Source organism: Carassius carassius, chromosome 4 (assembly GCF_963082965.1).
Source record: "Carassius carassius chromosome 4, fCarCar2.1, whole genome shotgun sequence".
Taxonomy (NCBI): domain Eukaryota; kingdom Metazoa; phylum Chordata; class Actinopteri; order Cypriniformes; family Cyprinidae; genus Carassius; species Carassius carassius.
The window spans coordinates 16,372,079-16,389,336 of NC_081758.1; the positions used below are offsets into that span (position 1 = coordinate 16,372,079).

The 17,258-nt window shown below is 39.2% G+C and overlaps 1 protein-coding gene across 3 annotated transcripts in view; it reads right to left on the reverse strand.

Annotated features, from left to right (window-relative positions):
- Positions 1 to 52: 52 nt before the first annotated feature.
- LOC132138197 (amyloid-beta A4 precursor protein-binding family A member 1-like) overlaps positions 53 to 17,258 on the reverse strand; it is a 64,472-nt gene continuing 47,266 nt past the window's right edge. Inside the window, exons 3-14 of one of the 3 annotated variants that reach the window (XM_059547656.1) lie at positions 15,512 to 17,169; positions 9,654 to 9,764; positions 9,019 to 9,058; positions 8,763 to 8,908; positions 7,020 to 7,052; positions 6,171 to 6,257; positions 4,431 to 4,616; positions 3,609 to 3,788; positions 3,205 to 3,417; positions 2,871 to 2,990; positions 1,882 to 2,022; positions 53 to 875 (exon numbers count right to left, since the gene is read on the reverse strand). In XM_059547656.1, coding sequence (XP_059403639.1) covers positions 804 to 875; positions 1,882 to 2,022; positions 2,871 to 2,990; positions 3,205 to 3,417; positions 3,609 to 3,788; positions 4,431 to 4,616; positions 6,171 to 6,257; positions 7,020 to 7,052; positions 8,763 to 8,908; positions 9,019 to 9,058; positions 9,654 to 9,764; positions 15,512 to 17,101 — 2,919 coding nt within the window. In that variant the 5' untranslated portion in view covers positions 17,102 to 17,169 and the 3' untranslated portion in view covers positions 53 to 803. The remainder of the gene's footprint in view (positions 876 to 1,881; positions 2,023 to 2,870; positions 2,991 to 3,204; positions 3,418 to 3,608; positions 3,789 to 4,430; positions 4,617 to 6,170; positions 6,258 to 7,019; positions 7,053 to 8,762; positions 8,909 to 9,018; positions 9,059 to 9,653; positions 9,765 to 15,511; positions 17,170 to 17,258) is intronic. The other 2 variants (XM_059547655.1, XM_059547658.1) reach the window with 2 other exon arrangements.

Here is a 17,258-nt window from a genome sequence, read left to right on the forward strand (position 1 = left end):
AAATAAAAAAAAACACTTGATTTTCCAGACTATCAACTGTTGATTCCCAACACTGTCAAATTTAAAAAAAAAAAATTGGTTTTGTATGGGGAAAAAATATATAGACATAATTAGTTCAAATTAATGACGCTATTCTTACATGTAATGACTAGTGAATGACTTTATATTGTAATTCTTTTCTTGTCTTTCCAATTCCAATTCAGCATCCTGTGGGCTTTGACCAATTCAACTCAAACTCCAAATCATGGATTGAATTTTTCCGAATTTTGCCATTTTTTCACCATATTCCTCAGACTAACAGCTGCCCTTAAAATTAAAGTTGAATCCAAAACACTTGATGGTTGCCGATCTTGAATAAATAACAGCATAAAAGTATGATAAGGCAAACCCCATTTTCATTTTATACACCTAATGATCACACAGGTGTACTTTTTGTCACCCATAACCTGCTGTGTTGTAAATACGGGTACATCGTTTCAAGACACCACTTACTGTGATGGGGCTTTTTAAATATTTCTCACACTCTCTCTTCTTCCTTCCATGGAGTGAGCTGAGCTCACACAGAGAGAGGAATGACACAACAGCACAGCATACTCACTCATAGCAACAGAAAAGAAGAGATGAAGAGCTCAGGGGAGGCAGTGAAGAGAAACCGAAGCGTCACAGAGAGCCATGTTGAGCAGAGCTTCAGTGGATTCAGTCACACAGTCACCAGTCCACAGGGCTGACACTTTCACATCAAGATTAAGGTTATATCTGGTGACAACCGGGCAGGGCAGGAGGCTTGGGAAAGAGTTGTAGCTTCAGATGTAAACGGGTTGCTCCTGGGCTGTTAACAAGCGGTACATGGCAGCCGGCATAGTCTTCATGTGAATCTGTTTTGCAAAATGTGATCGTCCAGTTCAGTTACACACAAGTCATACTAAAAAGCACTCAAGCCAATCTTGTATCTTTGAATTATGTAACAAAATGTAAATCTACAGTCAAACCAAAAAATAATTCAGGCACCAGATATATTTTTTTTAGTGTGTGCAGGACACTATAGTTAAGTGAGAATAGAGAATATTTTATAATAATTCCTGTTTTTTTTTTTGTTTTTTTTACATTTATAAAATGCAAGCTTAACTTGTACTAAACCCGGAACATTTCTCTAAGACAAAGGCTTCATCCAAAATCGCATACTACCCTTTGATATAATATGATAAAACTGTACTAGTATGTCCGACCTCACAGTATTCACAAAACAGTTGACGAAATGTACCTGGATGACCTATTACTTCCAGCGAGATCCTAAAGTAAGCATTGGGTGGACACTTTTCTATCCCATGAGGCGGTGGGGTTTATGAATGGCAGTGACACTGGTAGGTCAGATGATAATAATAACATGGTGAATGTAGTACATTAAAATTACATTCATACTACATGCATTCATACTATATAAAACATACTTTTTTTGCCAGTCGCAAAGAAATGACTTCTTCAAAAGAACTTTATATTCAGACAGTATGCGATTTCAGACGTTTCCACCATGTTTGGACACTTTCTGGTTGTCAAATGTTAATGAATCATGCTCTTAGTTAATTTGATGAACTACACCTGCAGTTACTCTGATAGGACACCTCTGTGAAATTCATACAGAACTCACATTGACTCCGGTTGATTTACAGTCATAGCAAAAATAATCCTGAGAAAAATGTACAAAAACCTTTTGGGGCCACTGTTGACAGCCTGTGATCTACATCAAACAGAGCTAAACATGGCACCATAGTTTCTTGATCAAGATTGAAATAAACGACCTCATTGGAGAAATAGTGATGTGAAAATATTCTGTTGTTAGGCAGGTGTGGCACCATGGAGCTCGATCGTGTTCTCCAGACTTACCTCACCAACTGCATTTGACAGAATGTGTACAATCTTCTCATGAGGGGTGGCCACAACACTCTGGCTATTGATGTCAATGATCCGGTGTCCGACACGCACCCCGCCGCGCTCTGCTATCCCTCCTCTCATCAGACTGCAAATCTGGAGGATGCAAAATACAATAAAGTTGTACTTCAGACCAGTGTTATTTTTTTTTTTTATCATTGAGATAATATTATAGTTTTTCTAATTATTAATTACATTTTAAAGTACTAGTAATTGTGTTTTTGTCATTTTATTAGTAAAATATGCCTATATAGTTTTTATTCATTTTACTTTATTTTTATTTATTTTAGTTCATTAAGTTAAACTAAATAAAAATAAGAAATGTTGCTTTGGCAACTTGCTGAAATAAAATAAGTTTTATTAAGGTGTATTATATTTTATTTTGGTTAACATTTAAATTTAACCAAAATAAATACAAGCCTTTAAAAGTCTTTTTTGTTAACTATAACAACATAATTCATCCCAAATCAAGTAACTATTGGAAAACATTACTGTAATACTTATTACAAACTATTACAACATTAAATTATTAAAGATGTGGTCAATAACAATACTTATTTTACTGTTAAGGAAGATAAACAGGTTATATTGAATAGCTGATATTCCCTACTATTTTGTCTACATATATTAAAACACATTAATGCAATTTGCACATTAATGCACAATGCAATTTCATTATTTTAAATGCTACAAGTGATTTTAGGCTTCATAAGATTATATGGTACAGTACAAAAAATTATATTTAGAGATTTGACATTTAATAAAATGAAATTTAATACTGTCATTATTAATGTTTTTAAAGATTAACTTGAAGTGAATGTTAGATGAAGGCAAATGTAATATATTAACATAAAATTACAGGACATGAGTATGCACATTTAAATACTCATTCAAATAAGCAATATTAGCCAATGGCGATCTCAATAATTTTTCGGAAAACCCACAATGCCATTCTGCACACTAAATCCCAGCTGATATCTCAGGTCTGGTCTTCGGATGAGGACAGTGGTCACAGGTGGGCATCTCACAATATTAAGCTTTATTCTTGATTGGTTCTTCAATCCCTAGAAGATAAAATAAAATTAAATTAAAAATTTTAAATTAAGTTAAAAAAATTAAAGGAAAGATTAAAGATAAGAACAATCTGTTTTATGCAATAAATTAAATGTAAAAGAATTGGCCACAAATAAATGCAGTAAACATCTGAGAATCAGAATTAAATCTTTGATTTTAATTAATGATTGTGTTGAAGTCCACTTGATTTAGCACCCACTGTACCTTGATAATACTCTGGCAGGTGGAGAGGGGTAACCCCACCAGGCTGGTGCCATTGATGGACATGATCTGGTCTCCTATGTTCAGCCTGCCGGACTTCTCAGCCGGGCCGCCATGCATCATGTTTGCTATAATAACTGTGGGCAGGATGGAGCCCCATCCCGACTCCACGATCACAACCCCAAGAATCTCCCCCTTCTGCTTCTCTATGTAAACCTGTAGTGCACACACACACACACACACACACACACACACACACACACACACACACACACACACACACACACACACATCACTGCTAAAACATGATCTAGTCAACATTACTGATAATTCTGACATTATCAAGACAAATTCTCAACATTTCACAGTAATCTTCTGTTTCCAAAAGGCATGGGCTGCCCACTTACATCTTTGCAGTTCTCAGACTTGGAGAAGTGAATGAGGTCATCGTTGTACATGTCCTGTGTGTTCAGGAGATCGCTGTACTCTTTCTGACTCAGATCCTCTGGGTTGATGCCATTGGCACGCAGGAACTCTTGGTACGCCACACTGAAAGCCTGGCCGATGGACTGAGCTATGAGCTGAGCCTGAGCACAAAGACGAATCAGGTTAAACAACTAAAAATGATATTCCAAAACAAACACATTATATTGCATGTTTACAATTTGAATTATCGAACCATTTTTTGGAAGAAAGCACTTCTTTTTTTTAAGCTAATAGATACACACATAAGGTCAAGAGACGACAAGGGTGGCATTCCTCAGGACAGCCGAATTCATGCCTTTTGCCCTCATGTCACTGCTGTATGCTGTGCTGTGATATACACTGGCTCTTTTCATTTAAATAGCCTCTGATGCTGAACAGAGAAAAGGTCACATCCTGTCTCTTGATTCAACCCACGCAGCAAGACGCCCAAGAACACCATCTGGATAACTGCTATTAGAGGTCACCATAATGCCCAGTAACTGCAATACTGAACATGCTGGGAAACAATGTGAGGGGCCTACGAAAAATTAAGCAAATGTGGAGGATTTAATGTGGAAAAAGTCTAAAGGCAGAGTTGTGGCAGAACTCCCATTAACTGTGGTAATGAAAGGCCTAGACTGGCTTATTGCTTTCATAAACTCCAACAACAGCAGTATGGCAAAGTGTGTAAATCTGTTATATCGTTTTACAATGCTGAAGCAATAAACTGTCACACTGACACATAGTTAGGATGAAGAACTCACATCTTCAGACTCAAACACGTGACAGATCATCTTGTATTGGCGCTTCTCGTCCTGGGCCGGGTCAGAGGCTTCCATGTTCTCCTCAGAGTCGGAGCGAAGCATTCTCCTTCTGGCCATCAGTACCACAATGTTCCCGATATCAGCGATGTAGGAGATGGTCCTTAAAGGGTGGTCCATCATGGTCTCCTGAGAATCACGGGGAGATTTACATATGAATATATTAGTGGTGGGCCGTTATCGGCGTTAACGTGCTGCGTTAACAGGAGATTCTTATCGGGCGATAAAAAAAATATCACCGTTAATCTATTCTCAAAGTTGGGTTGGGAGCTGGGTCTATACTAGGCGAGCTATGATGACTTTCACCTTGATATTTTAGCGTGGATGAATAACCGAATTGCACTGTAGGGGGCGAGAATCTGTGAGTATGCCTACTGTGAAATTACCACATCAAACGTGACGTGCTAACATGGATGCAGCTGAAGCCGCTGGGTTTGCTTCAGGGAATTTTTTTTTAAGAAGCTTCCCAATGGAAATCTCGACAAGATGCACGCCTGTTTCACACATAATCCATCTGCAGTGTGTATGCAGTCCGTGTGCGTTACGTATGTGGTGCTGAAGCAGCACGGACTCATACTCATTGCGCTTTCACACAGGACGCGTTTGCAGTCCACTACTCGGTACGTAAACGATCGCTGCACTGCTGCAGATGCAACGCTACTGGGAACGCAACTGGAATCCGTTAACATGGGTGCGTAAAAAAATTTGCAACAGGAGTAAGGTTGTTTGCACCTTGTGCATTGTGGAATTAGTTTTTATCGCTTTCTCAAGCAGTTGCATTTTGGAAACAGGAGATGAGCCCCTGGTCTAATGCACCACCTGGCTTTAGAAACCCGCTCTAAAAGACTTACTTTTGGTCATTATTTCATTTGGGTAGCACACATATTCTGAATGCCTTTGGCAGAATTTAAATGAGCCATTTTAATCTAGATTAAATCTAAGATTACAGTTAGATTAATCTAGATTAAAAAAATTAATCTATGCCCATCTCTAGAATATACATACAATATATATTTACATATATTTTTATATATACTGTATGTGTGCGTTTTGGGTCGGTAAGAAGTCTCTTATGCTCATTTATTTGATCAAAAATAGAGTAAAAACCTTTTTTTTATATATATTATTCCAATTCAAAATAATGGTTTTCTATTGTAATATATTTTTTAAATGTGATTTATTCCTGTGATGGCAAATCTGACTTGTAACACGTGTAACATGATCCTTAAAAATCATTCTAATATGCTGATTTGCTGTTCAAGAAACATTTATTATTATGTTTAAACAGATGTATTGCTTAATATTTTGTGATTTTTTTATTTTTATGAAAAAGGTTTCTTTGATGAATAGAAAATTCAAGAGAGTAGTATTTGAACTTAACAGTCACTTTTGATAATTCACATCTTGGATGAATAAAGGTATTAATTTCTTTGAAAATTAAAGTCTTACCACCAGAAAACCTTTAAACATTAGTGTATATTTTCATTTTTTTCGATGATGAATAAAATTTAGATTTTTCACGACCCCTGTAAAACACAAATATTCTGTCCGGACACTGCCTCCTTGTGGTACACAGGATGTCTGCACTAGTATTTTGTACAGTTTTGGTCAAATGTAGTGTGCTTCTACCCTTAGCATAGGTAATGGGTGAAACCAAAATCAATTTTATGGATGATGAAATACCTGTGAGTCTGCATTGAGCACTTTGATTCTCTGAGTGGAGATGAAGAGGTCCACTTCTGTCATGGGCTGAGCTTCACCTTCTGGAGCCTGAAGATAGAAAACCACACAATATCACACACAGAGAGGGACAGTGACAGAATAACTCTCAGACAGAAGAAGAGACAGAGAGCTGACAAGGCCCAGAGATGCCACGAAGGAGCGTGCAAAGCAACTTTACCTGGCATCTCTAAAATTGGGCATCTTCAAGGCCAGATATTACAATAGTTTTCACTCTCTCCTTCATTGTGTAACTCTGATAACCTGCAATTTCTGTTAAAGCCAGCTAGTAATGCAAGTTGGCATGGGGTTACTTTGGTTAGTTTTGTTCTTCATTTGAAAAGATTCAGTGTGAGAGTGAGAAACTGAGTTTTCCACCATGTGCAGGACAGGCTGAATTGAAAAGATCAAGAGAAGTGCAAAACATGCTGTGCCAGATATACACCTTCAAAACAGCCACAAACACAGCACAGTACCTCAGAAGGAAAAAAATATGATACACAGAAGAAGAAAGTAAAGATCACTTGCATTTTCTGTATCCAGCAAACTAGACTTTCCTAATTTTGCACTTATTCCACGACTTCCCCGTGGAAGATCTGGTGATAAAACTGAGGTAATGTTTGGTGTGGAATGAACAATGGCTAACAGACTGTGCGGACGGACACAGGTACATGACTCGTTGCTGGATTCAGAAAAAATGGCAGAGCGACAGGAAACATGAAAACACTGAAGTGTTGAAACCAGGAAAAAAAAGAGAGAAGACGAAGAACAAAAATAAAAACAAAACACCAAACCGATGAGCAATTACTGCACCTTCTTCCTGTTTTTGGCTAATTTCTGGGACGTCTGCTTAGCATGGAACAAACAAAGACAGGAACATTGTTAGATAAAGCAGAGCTCAGCAAGACCAACCACATTTGAGGGATATTTCTGCTCAATAAGCTGCATCTGACGAGTGACTTCTGGGATATTTATCAGCGTGGGGTGACTAGAATGGATCCAGATGACACCAAGCCAAGCTTTCTAGACACCACCCTGCTACAATATGTTGTCTTTAGTTTCATTACATGGTAATTTTTGCCATCATCCACCAGGTGGACCATTTGTTCTTTTAATATCATATGTTAACTATTGGTTTTATATTACAGAACATTCTGTTCATAAAAAAAATCTACTATACAAAGCATGAGCTCTGCTAAATTTGATTAAGAGCAAGTTCAAACTTGCTAGCAGGCTTTGGTAATGCATCAAACTGGCCATCTAAGGAAGATTAACTTCAGGGCAGCTGAGGCCGGGCGTATTGATTCATGATTGTGTATGGGAGAAGATACGATGTCTCACACATGCAGATAAAGTGTAACCCCCCCCCAAAAAAATAAGATTTTATAACCTATGATCATCTTCAATTATATTTAATAACAGATTACATACAGAAAATAAAACTATAGTGGTCCTTGTATAACCCATATGCATTTATATATTTGCAAAGGAATGGGGCAAGTGCATCACTCTGAAGATTTGACATCTATTCGGCCCACATTGAACTGATCCCTCTTTAAATGGAGGGATCGTTCTCCATTATAAGAAAAGTGGGAAAACGGTCAATAAAGACCTCATGCTATTTGTCATTCTTTGAAGGCTGCAAGATCACTAATGCATTTTTTAAGTTATGTCATCTAAAATATGAGAATGGCCCCGACTCTGGCTTTTAAGCAAACCCGTTAAATCAAACAACCTACAGCAGCACTGTGTATTGACTGTAATTCAGTAAATATTAAATTAGTGTGAAGGTTTCACATTAATATTTGACCAAAATTCATTTGAGGAACGCTTTAACTATAACTGCTAAGAAGATCATATCATCTCATATTTTGTAGACCAGAACATAGGGATGTTATATTATTAATTTCTATCAATCAGTTTTGGATATGTAACCTCACAATTTTTTTTTTTTTTGCAATCAACCGGTCTGATACTGTTGTGTGTCGTGCCACACAGCGATCTGTAATTGAACATTTTAACACAAAATGTACATACAAAGGAAAATGCTGAAGGAACACTAAATGGCATAGGTGCGGTGGTCACTGCATTTTTTAAGGTGGAGGTAAAAAATGCTGAGTAATGCAGCTGACAGGGCGAATGGCTGATTTATGCTGCAGGAGGATGAACAGGAGCGAGGTGGTAAATGTCTCTGGTCCTTTAGGAATAAAAATCACAGGATAGGTCCCTGCATTTGACTTCAGAATCATTTCATTCCCTCAAGAGGACCACACACACTCTTAGTTTCATGATCATCTCTCTTAATCTGCTATGAGCTGACGTTTCAATTTGACCATGTTGTATACAAGGAATAAAATGCTTGTGCAATAAATACATGCTCCGGATACAGTCAGAGCACAGCTCTGCAATTCTTATGAAATCCCATTCTTTTGTCCTAAAACTGTCACTTTTGGTTTCTTGTAACATTCATGCTGCTTCTGAAGCAAGTATTGTTTTGTTTATTTCTCCTGATGAAGTTTACAACAGCGGGGTAAAGACAGAATCGTTTCACCTCACCTTAATGCGACTCACAGCCTCTTGAGCCTGCATCATGCGCACGTTTTTGGAGGGCGTCTTGTCTGAGAGCAGCTGGGTGGATCCCAGGTAGTTAGCAGCGAAGATTATACCGTCAATGAGGTCTTCTGGGTCACATGGGCCTGGTACTAACAGAGAGGAGAGGGACATTTCAGAACATCTTCAAAACATGCTTAGGATGTGCTATCAAGATTCATTTCGGTGGCTGATTAAAGGAAATTATAGGAAATCTTCTTACCTTCCACATATGTCGGGAATGAAGCAAGACTTCTCCTTGACTGCACATACAAGATACAGCACACAAATGACTCAAAACAACATTCTTCAAGGCAAGTTGTTATTTTTAGGTATGGCACTTCATAATGCACTGAACTGGTACTATTTGCAGAAATAGTATAATGTACTATACTATACTATAATACCAAGAAGCCATATTTTACAGTGATTTTAGAACTGCTAAGATGCCACTTCTTGGGCTTTTTAAAGATAATGGCCATTTTAAAAAATATCTTAAAAAAAAATGTAACTACATTTCGAGACCCTGTATGCTTGCTTTGCTGTTTTATATAAACACACACACACACACACACACACACACACACACACGCACACGCACACACACATAAAATAAATAGCACAACTTTAATGTGTTTTAAACTTTATTTGCTCCAATTAATCCAATTTAACAGTATCTTGGATAAGTTATAATAACTATAATAACTTCTAAATCACACCGAGTCAGGACTCTAATGCTGCAGGCTATAATATGTGCCTAATTAAGTTCATAGAGCACCTACTGGATATTATTACAAAGAATAATTAAGAATCATCCAATTTCAGCAGAGTTTTAGAGGTTTATTCCTAGCCTCCTACCTCTTTACTGGCTGGTGACGGAGACTCAAAGCTGTCACTCCCCTCGTGTGATGGCATGTGACGGCTGGAAGACTCCGCCCCCTGTGGGGAGGTGGAGCCTGAGCCTGGAGACTGGACAAAGGAGACAAACTAATTAATATTACATGCTGTACGCTCTATTATTTTGGACAACTGATTGAAGAAATGTAAAAGCTACATTCACTCATGTGACATTTAAAGTATGTTAGATCGATTAAAGTCTTCAAGTTTTTTCAATAACCATAATAAACAAATAAGTACAATTTATAACATTTTAAAAGCAAAGCATTGAGGTAAATTAAACAGATTGAGATGTAATGAAAAGACATGCAAAAATGTGACACAATTCGAAACAAATTTCAGTCAGACATATCTGTTAAATGACTGCTGCTGGCGATAGGCTCAGACAGCAGGTCAAGTGGGGAATAATTACAAAAGAAAAGTACATAAGAGATCTGTCTTCTTATATTGGCATCTTAAAACTACACCTCATCTCTCTGAATAGGCCAAAATGTGAAATACTAGGTAACAAATGAGTCATACCCACCGGCGGCGCCAGGGGGGGTCTCAAGACCCTGCCAAAAAACGGCTTGACCCCCCATTTGACCCCCCACCCTCTTCCTGATTAAAAAAATATATCCGGGATAAAGATAAAAAAAAAAAAATTCTCTTCAAACTACACAGAACAATAATAAATAATAATTATTTTGACATTTATTCGTACACTGAACCGAGAAACGTTTCTGTCGGACGCGTCCGATTCGAGAACCGAGGAGCTGATGATATTGCGCATGTGTGATTCAGCGTGGAGCAGACCGACACACAGCTCGTCTGAACCGAACTGATTCTTTTGGTGATTGATTCTGAACTGATTCTGTGCTAATGTTATGAGCGCGGGTAAACCGAGGGCTTAAATGAAGGGCAGTCATCAATGACGCCATTGCGTCGAGCACAAAAGAACCGGTGAACCATTTTTTTTTCCACCTGGTTTATTTGATCGAACTGTCCGAAAGAACCGGTTCACTTGAGCACCTGCTCCTTTGCCCCTTAAGTGCCCTTGTCAAAGCAAAATTTCCTCGAATTTTTTTGTAATAACATTCCCTTTTGTGAATGCCTGCCCACGCCCAATCATAATATTAGTACAATTAATTAATAATAATTTAGCCGTAAATAAAATGACCAACATGATGACCTTTCACCTGACGACGACCTCATCCGACCGGGACGATTCCTCACGCCGCACGCGCATTTTTAAATTGCTAAAGGATATTTTCAACACCGTGGCAGCTGGTAAGTGGTGTTTCATTCTCAGCGAAGTGATTTTGATGTTTATTTACTCATTATTATTTTACAAGGACGATGTGATGTGAGAACATGCAGATATGTTGTTTATATTGCTGTGTGTAGTCTGTAGTGTAGAGTAACGTTAGCGTGCTGTTTGAGGGAGAAAAGTTTCACAGACATCGAGGGGTCTGGTCTTTTATATGTTATTTGACTAAAGTTTTATTATATTACAGTACTTATTTATTTTTTAACACGTAGAGTGCCTTAAAAATAATTATCACAACACTGGTAAGGCTTATTCAGATTTTCTCATTCTCTGAATTATCATTATAAAAATAAAAATAATTCAGAAATGAATTAAAATATAACTATATTTTAAATGTGACGCAAATATATATTTTTTCTACAATAGCAACAGTGTTTACAACAGCAAGACCACTTTAGCCTGTAAACTCAATAATATCTCTCTGGAAATAAATGTAAAAATATCAATGTCAATAAAAAATAAATAATATACCTGACATCAAAGTGCAGTGTGAAGGATATGAATAACAAATGTAGCCTGTCATTTGTTTACATTGCAAAGCTGTTCAATTTTAGACAACTACAACAGTAATAATAATATTAATCAGTATATTCCAGTGTATCAGTTTTTTAATGTTTTGTATCAATATTTAAGGTGGACTTATTGATTAGGTGCAAGAGTAGTAGTGATGGTTAAAATAATAGATTAATGCTGAAATAGTAAATTGAGCCTTGTTCCTAGATGGACAGAGAGTGGAAAGTAATAAATCAAATGAGGAGATGTAGATAGAGGAAGAAAAAGAGGGAAATGTAGAGGCACAAGTGACAGAAAGAGAGCAGGTAACAGCAAGTCAGGAGACAGAGGCTGGTGAGAAAGAGGAAAATGTAGAGGCACAAGTGTTTTCTATAGTTTTTACTATAACCGCTGTTCTTAATTATTCTGTTGAACAAAGAAGAAAAAGCCATCAGGTTGCGACAATTTAAGACTTTTCAGTTTCTAATCCCAGAGCTATTATTATTTTAAACTTAAAATTGTCTTCTCTATTGTTTCTTTTTCAAAACTGCCTCGAAGCATTTGCTGCTGTATCAATACATAATCATCCATATCGATACGCAAATCAGCAAGGAATGCATCACAATATATTGCTGTATTGATATTTTAAACAGCGCCATTTAAAGCCTTGTTCCATGTGCCCCTTTTATACTTTGAGCACCTGCCCCTCCAAAGGTCTCTGCATGGCCCTGCTCAGAGGGAGTGTCAGCCACGTTAAAAAAGTTAACCTTAAGACCTTAAACCTTAACCTTAAAACGCTTAAGTCATTTGTGGATTAATGCTTATTGGAGACGCGAACCATTTTAAACGCCAACCCTTTAAAGTTTGAGCATATTGTTTGCAAACTGCAATTAATTTGCAATTTAATGAATTAAAAACAAAGTAGTTGATATGCTGTGTTGTTTTTGTTGTTTAGTAGCAGTAATATGCAGTTATTAGCCATGTCCACTGTATTTTTTGTTGGTTTTCATGAGACCCCCCTTGAAATGACCAGGACCCCCCATTGCCCCCCCCAATCAAAATTGTCTGGAGCAGCCACTGGTCATACCCTCAACCAGAACACATTTGGATAAAATATTAAAAGTTCATAACTAATATAATATAATATAAATACTGCACAGTCCCACAATGCATCTCCGTGACAGTAATATAATCAGATATGTAGAATGAAAATGAACCTATCTGAAGTACTGACAAATTGACAGATAAACCCAGAGCACATTCACACAATGAACTCCTCACCTCAACACCATGATCTGCCTGATGCATCCAAAAATTTTCCATATCAATAAATGCTTCCGAAAGCTGCAGTGAAAAATCTTCTTCCACAGGATACACTCAAATCAAACAGATGTTGCTGTTTGGACCAGAGCACGAGAGAGAAGAACATAAGAGCCTGATGAGTTCACAATGGCTCCAGACAACAGAGGTGATCAGGCTCCTGTTACAGCCCTACAGGAAAACTGTTCCTGGAACAGATCGCTCAAGAGGAACTTGGATCAGAGATGGCTACACTACGCAACATCAGTGCAGGCCTGTGGAAAAACACTCATTTCTGCTAAAGTGGAATAATCAGCACTTAGCTAACACTATTAGAAGTCACTATTAATAATTAACTCGCTTTTGAATTTTTTACTTGAATTCAACATAGCCTGGATTTAACATTACCCATCCAGTGAGCTTGTACAAAGAAAATCTATAATACTTAAAAAAAAAAAAATTCATTTCAAGCATGTTAAGCGTTAATGCAGGGCAGGGGAAGAAGGCGTTTTTTCTTCTCTAGTGTTACATGAGCCTTGCTGAATTATTCACAGGCCGTCTCTTTCTGTGTCTCTTGACTGCACTAAATAAATCATATTGTGGAGGGCTTCTGATGAAATGTCAAATTCTGAGAACAACAGAGAACGGAAGCGCGCAGGACACCACCAAGTTTAGAGCAACTTTCCTGGGGATTCTGGGATATCGGCAAGATGCATGACTGTTTAGCATTCACCGAAAAACTCCAGAACATTGTTTACATGATCAGAACAAAATTCAAAAAAAAAAAAAAAATATATCATCAGCACAATCCTTTACAAACTCAATCATAATTGCAGTGGGTGGCAGTGGTGAAAACTCCCACTGGTAGTTTTCAATTAAGTGCAATTCTTTACTTTATTCCTCTGAATGCACAAGGAAGTGTTCACTCGTCTCATCAGATTGCCAAAAGCCCTCGATCCCTAAAAACTGCTTCCATATTAGGCCTTGTGCTCTTGAATACTGCTTATACAAACAGTGGTGATTAATTAACACTGTCGGAATAGGCAACAGAGGAGCTTGGATTTGTGTTGTTTGTTTAATGAGACAGAGTATGTGTATTTCTGTAATGTGTTGATAACAGACAATGTGACTGATTCTAGTGCAATTGAGTAAAACTAGGCAGCACTGAATCTATTAATTATGTAAATGGAAAATAAAAGATATCAAAATCTCTAAATCTAATAAAAAGTTTATACCAACTGTTTGCATACTAGAATGACATCTACTCATTATTTTAATAAAAAGGTTAATACTTATCAAAGCTAAGGGGAAGGAAAAAATGAAGGAGGGATGATATAAAGAGCGTGGGGGAAAGCAAAGTAAATCAAGTAAAGACATGGTAATTTTGCTGCCTTACTTATACAGAGAGCTCATCTTTCTCTCTCTGCTCTGTTCAGACAATGTCTGTTGTGGCTGAGGAGCAGGACAGCTTCATTTGCACACGCTGGTCATGTGTAGCACTCACAGAATATAGATGAGCCCTCCAAGCCACGGATAAGGAGATCTGTTCTGTGAGTGCGAGCAGTCCTCATTTTCTAGCGACATGCAATTTGTCTGGTGCCGTGGCAGACACCACTCATGAGACAGAGACTAGTGTGTGCCATCGTCCTCTCCAGAAAAGAACAGTGAAAGAGCGATGAAGTCACGACCAGAGGAATGATGCGATTCACCCTGCAAGGCTGCTTCAGCCGAGCAGAACAACAATACAATTGTACACATCCTCCCTGAGAGACTGTATTTGTAATTTGCTGCACCTGCTACAAATATCATAAAGTACACTGCATAAAGGCAAATAGGCCTACATATCTAATCACTCTATTCAACCTAACCCTTCACTATTGAATAGAAGAAAGGGAAAATATCCATTTCATAATTCAGATTTTCAGGCACAGTTTCATTACCTGCTGGCAAGTGGAGAATAAGGCTTAAACGTGTGTAGTGTAAAAGCAGTTTAAAACATTTAGTCCAACTGAAATTGTACTCATCCAGTTTTTGATGTGTATGTAATCCTTCAAATATATGATGATGCTTTGTGCCATGAATACTTGGACAAACAGATGAAGAATGTAAATGTGTGATGTAAATGTGCTTAAAGGGATAGGACACCCCAAAACATAAAATACTATCATTGTTTTCTCAACCTCATGTCATTCCAACTTTTGTATAACCTTAAATATGCAAATTAAGTAATTTTTTAAAGAAACCTGAGAGGTTCTGTCCCTCCATTGAAATTCCAGTTAACCACGATCCAAAAATTTTATAAAGGTATTGTAAAATTAATCCAGATTAGTTGAGTGGTTTACTTCAAGTCACGTGGAGACTTACGATCGCTTTATATGATGAACGGTTAGGAAGAATAGACCTTTGCGACCTTTATTAGAGGTTTGGTTACATGGACATGGACAATGGAGGGACAGAAACCACTCAGGTTTTAATTAAAAATATCTTAATTTCTGTTTCAATGGTTAACCCAACTCTTATGGGCTTGGAAGGAGAATATGGTGCCAGAATTTGTATTTTTGTGGTGAGCTGTCCCTTAAAGGGCAACTTTGTAAGCAAGATTATACTACAGAAATAAAACTGAAAACATCAGCAGTGATGATGCTACAAAAGGTAAACTGGAGAGCATCAACAGAATGGCAAAAAACAAGACATTTTACATGGTTCAGCTCATACTCACATCAGCCCCTAGAGATGGCTGCAGGTCAGATTCTGCCGTAGGACTCAGGTCCTGCCTCATTACCCAGATGGGTTCTTTGGGCTCGTCTGGTGTGTAGGGCGAGCGAACCGTCCTTGTCTTCACCTCCTCTATTGCCTCTTTGATGTCTTTAATAGCCAGTGAGATTGCGTCTCTCTTCTCTCTTCTCAGCTCTTCTGAGGGACTTCTGGGGGGCTGCTCTACACACTCTCTTTCACTTATTGGCTCCGGGGGTTTGATTTCGTCCATTTGACCATGGGACTCTGACTCAGGCCACTCTTCTTCTGCATTACCGTCCTTGTCCAGGCCCTTAGCGACACGCTCCAGGCTCTGTGAGCTCAGACTCTCCCTCACCTCTGCCACAATCTGGTCAATGTCTTCATCCTGCTCGCAGCTGTCGGCACGGGGGTACGGGGCAAACTCTGCTTCCTTTTCAGGACTGTCCGACTCTCCGTCAGATCGCTCATCATAGTGGTGAAGCCTGGACCCAACAGCCTCCTGTTGCTGGTACAAGTCACGTTCGAAGAGCCTGAACTCCACCCTACACTGTTGTGGAGTCTGTCCCTCAGCTTTGGTTGAGGGGGCATCTGTGATTTCCTCATAAACGTGCTCCTGAAGGGTGCATTCAGTGTAGGGCTCTGAGTATGGCTCATTTTCTGTTGCTCCACCTTCACGGGCCTCTCCTACTCCTGTAGGACTGTGGTACATGGGTTGAGTGTAAACATAATTGGAGTAGTTGGGGTTTATCGTCTCTGCATCATGGGGCCTCTCAGCATTGGGCAGGGGCTCTCGAGGTAGCGGAGGTGGCTGAGGTGGGTATTGGGGTTGGAGGTAAGCTGGACCACCGTGCTGTTGCTCTGACTCTGCACTCTCTGTGTACTCCTCCGATTCTGGGCGAAGTGGGACACCGTATGTGCTTTCGTCTTCAGGGTCTGCTTCCAGGACCATGACTGCATCCCCCTCTGCACGGTCTGTGTGGTTGTGGAAGCCACTCTCTGTGCTGGCGGATCGAGCCAAAGCACTGCCGGCATCTCCCTCGTCTTCCTCAGCTTCCTCTGGTTCTCTAGTGGGCATCATGGCTTGTGTAGGAGAGATGAGATGCTGTTGTTGTTCCAGCCTGAGCTGTTCGGCTCTCTCCACATCTCTCTGCTGACTCTCCCGCTGTCGCTGTCGCTGTCTTTGTTGCTGCGCCCGGATTCGTGCCTCGTTATCCCCCTGTCTGCGGTAACGTGTAACTGCAGGTCTGGGTATGGGTTGCTGAACGGGTTGCTGTTCGCTATCACCTTCTTCTGCTGGCCTTCTTGTTGTACGTGTGCGGTTCGTCCCTCCGTTAGATCCCTCGTACCTGCGGTAACGTGGAGCCCCCTGCTGTTGGGACTGGTAGTGATTATTCTCTGTACTGTGGTTGCTGTGTTGGTTGCGATGGCGACCGGAGCGTGAGCTGCCATCTCCATTGTCATTGTGTCTACGGTGGGATGAGGGGGGTTGTTGGCCCTCGGGGCCTCTACACTCCAGGTCTGCCTCAGCCGCCTCTCTCAACTCCTGGCCATGCAGCGCCTCCTGGTGACTCATGATTGGAATAAGGGAAGGTCTAAACACAGAGCATTACTTCTCACTGTAGGACTCCACTCAAGGACTACCTGCAGAAAAACAAACAAAAAACCGATATAAACCTTGAAACAGTAACAAATCTGTGAAGAGGATCATTTAAGCAGTCCATTAAAGGTGC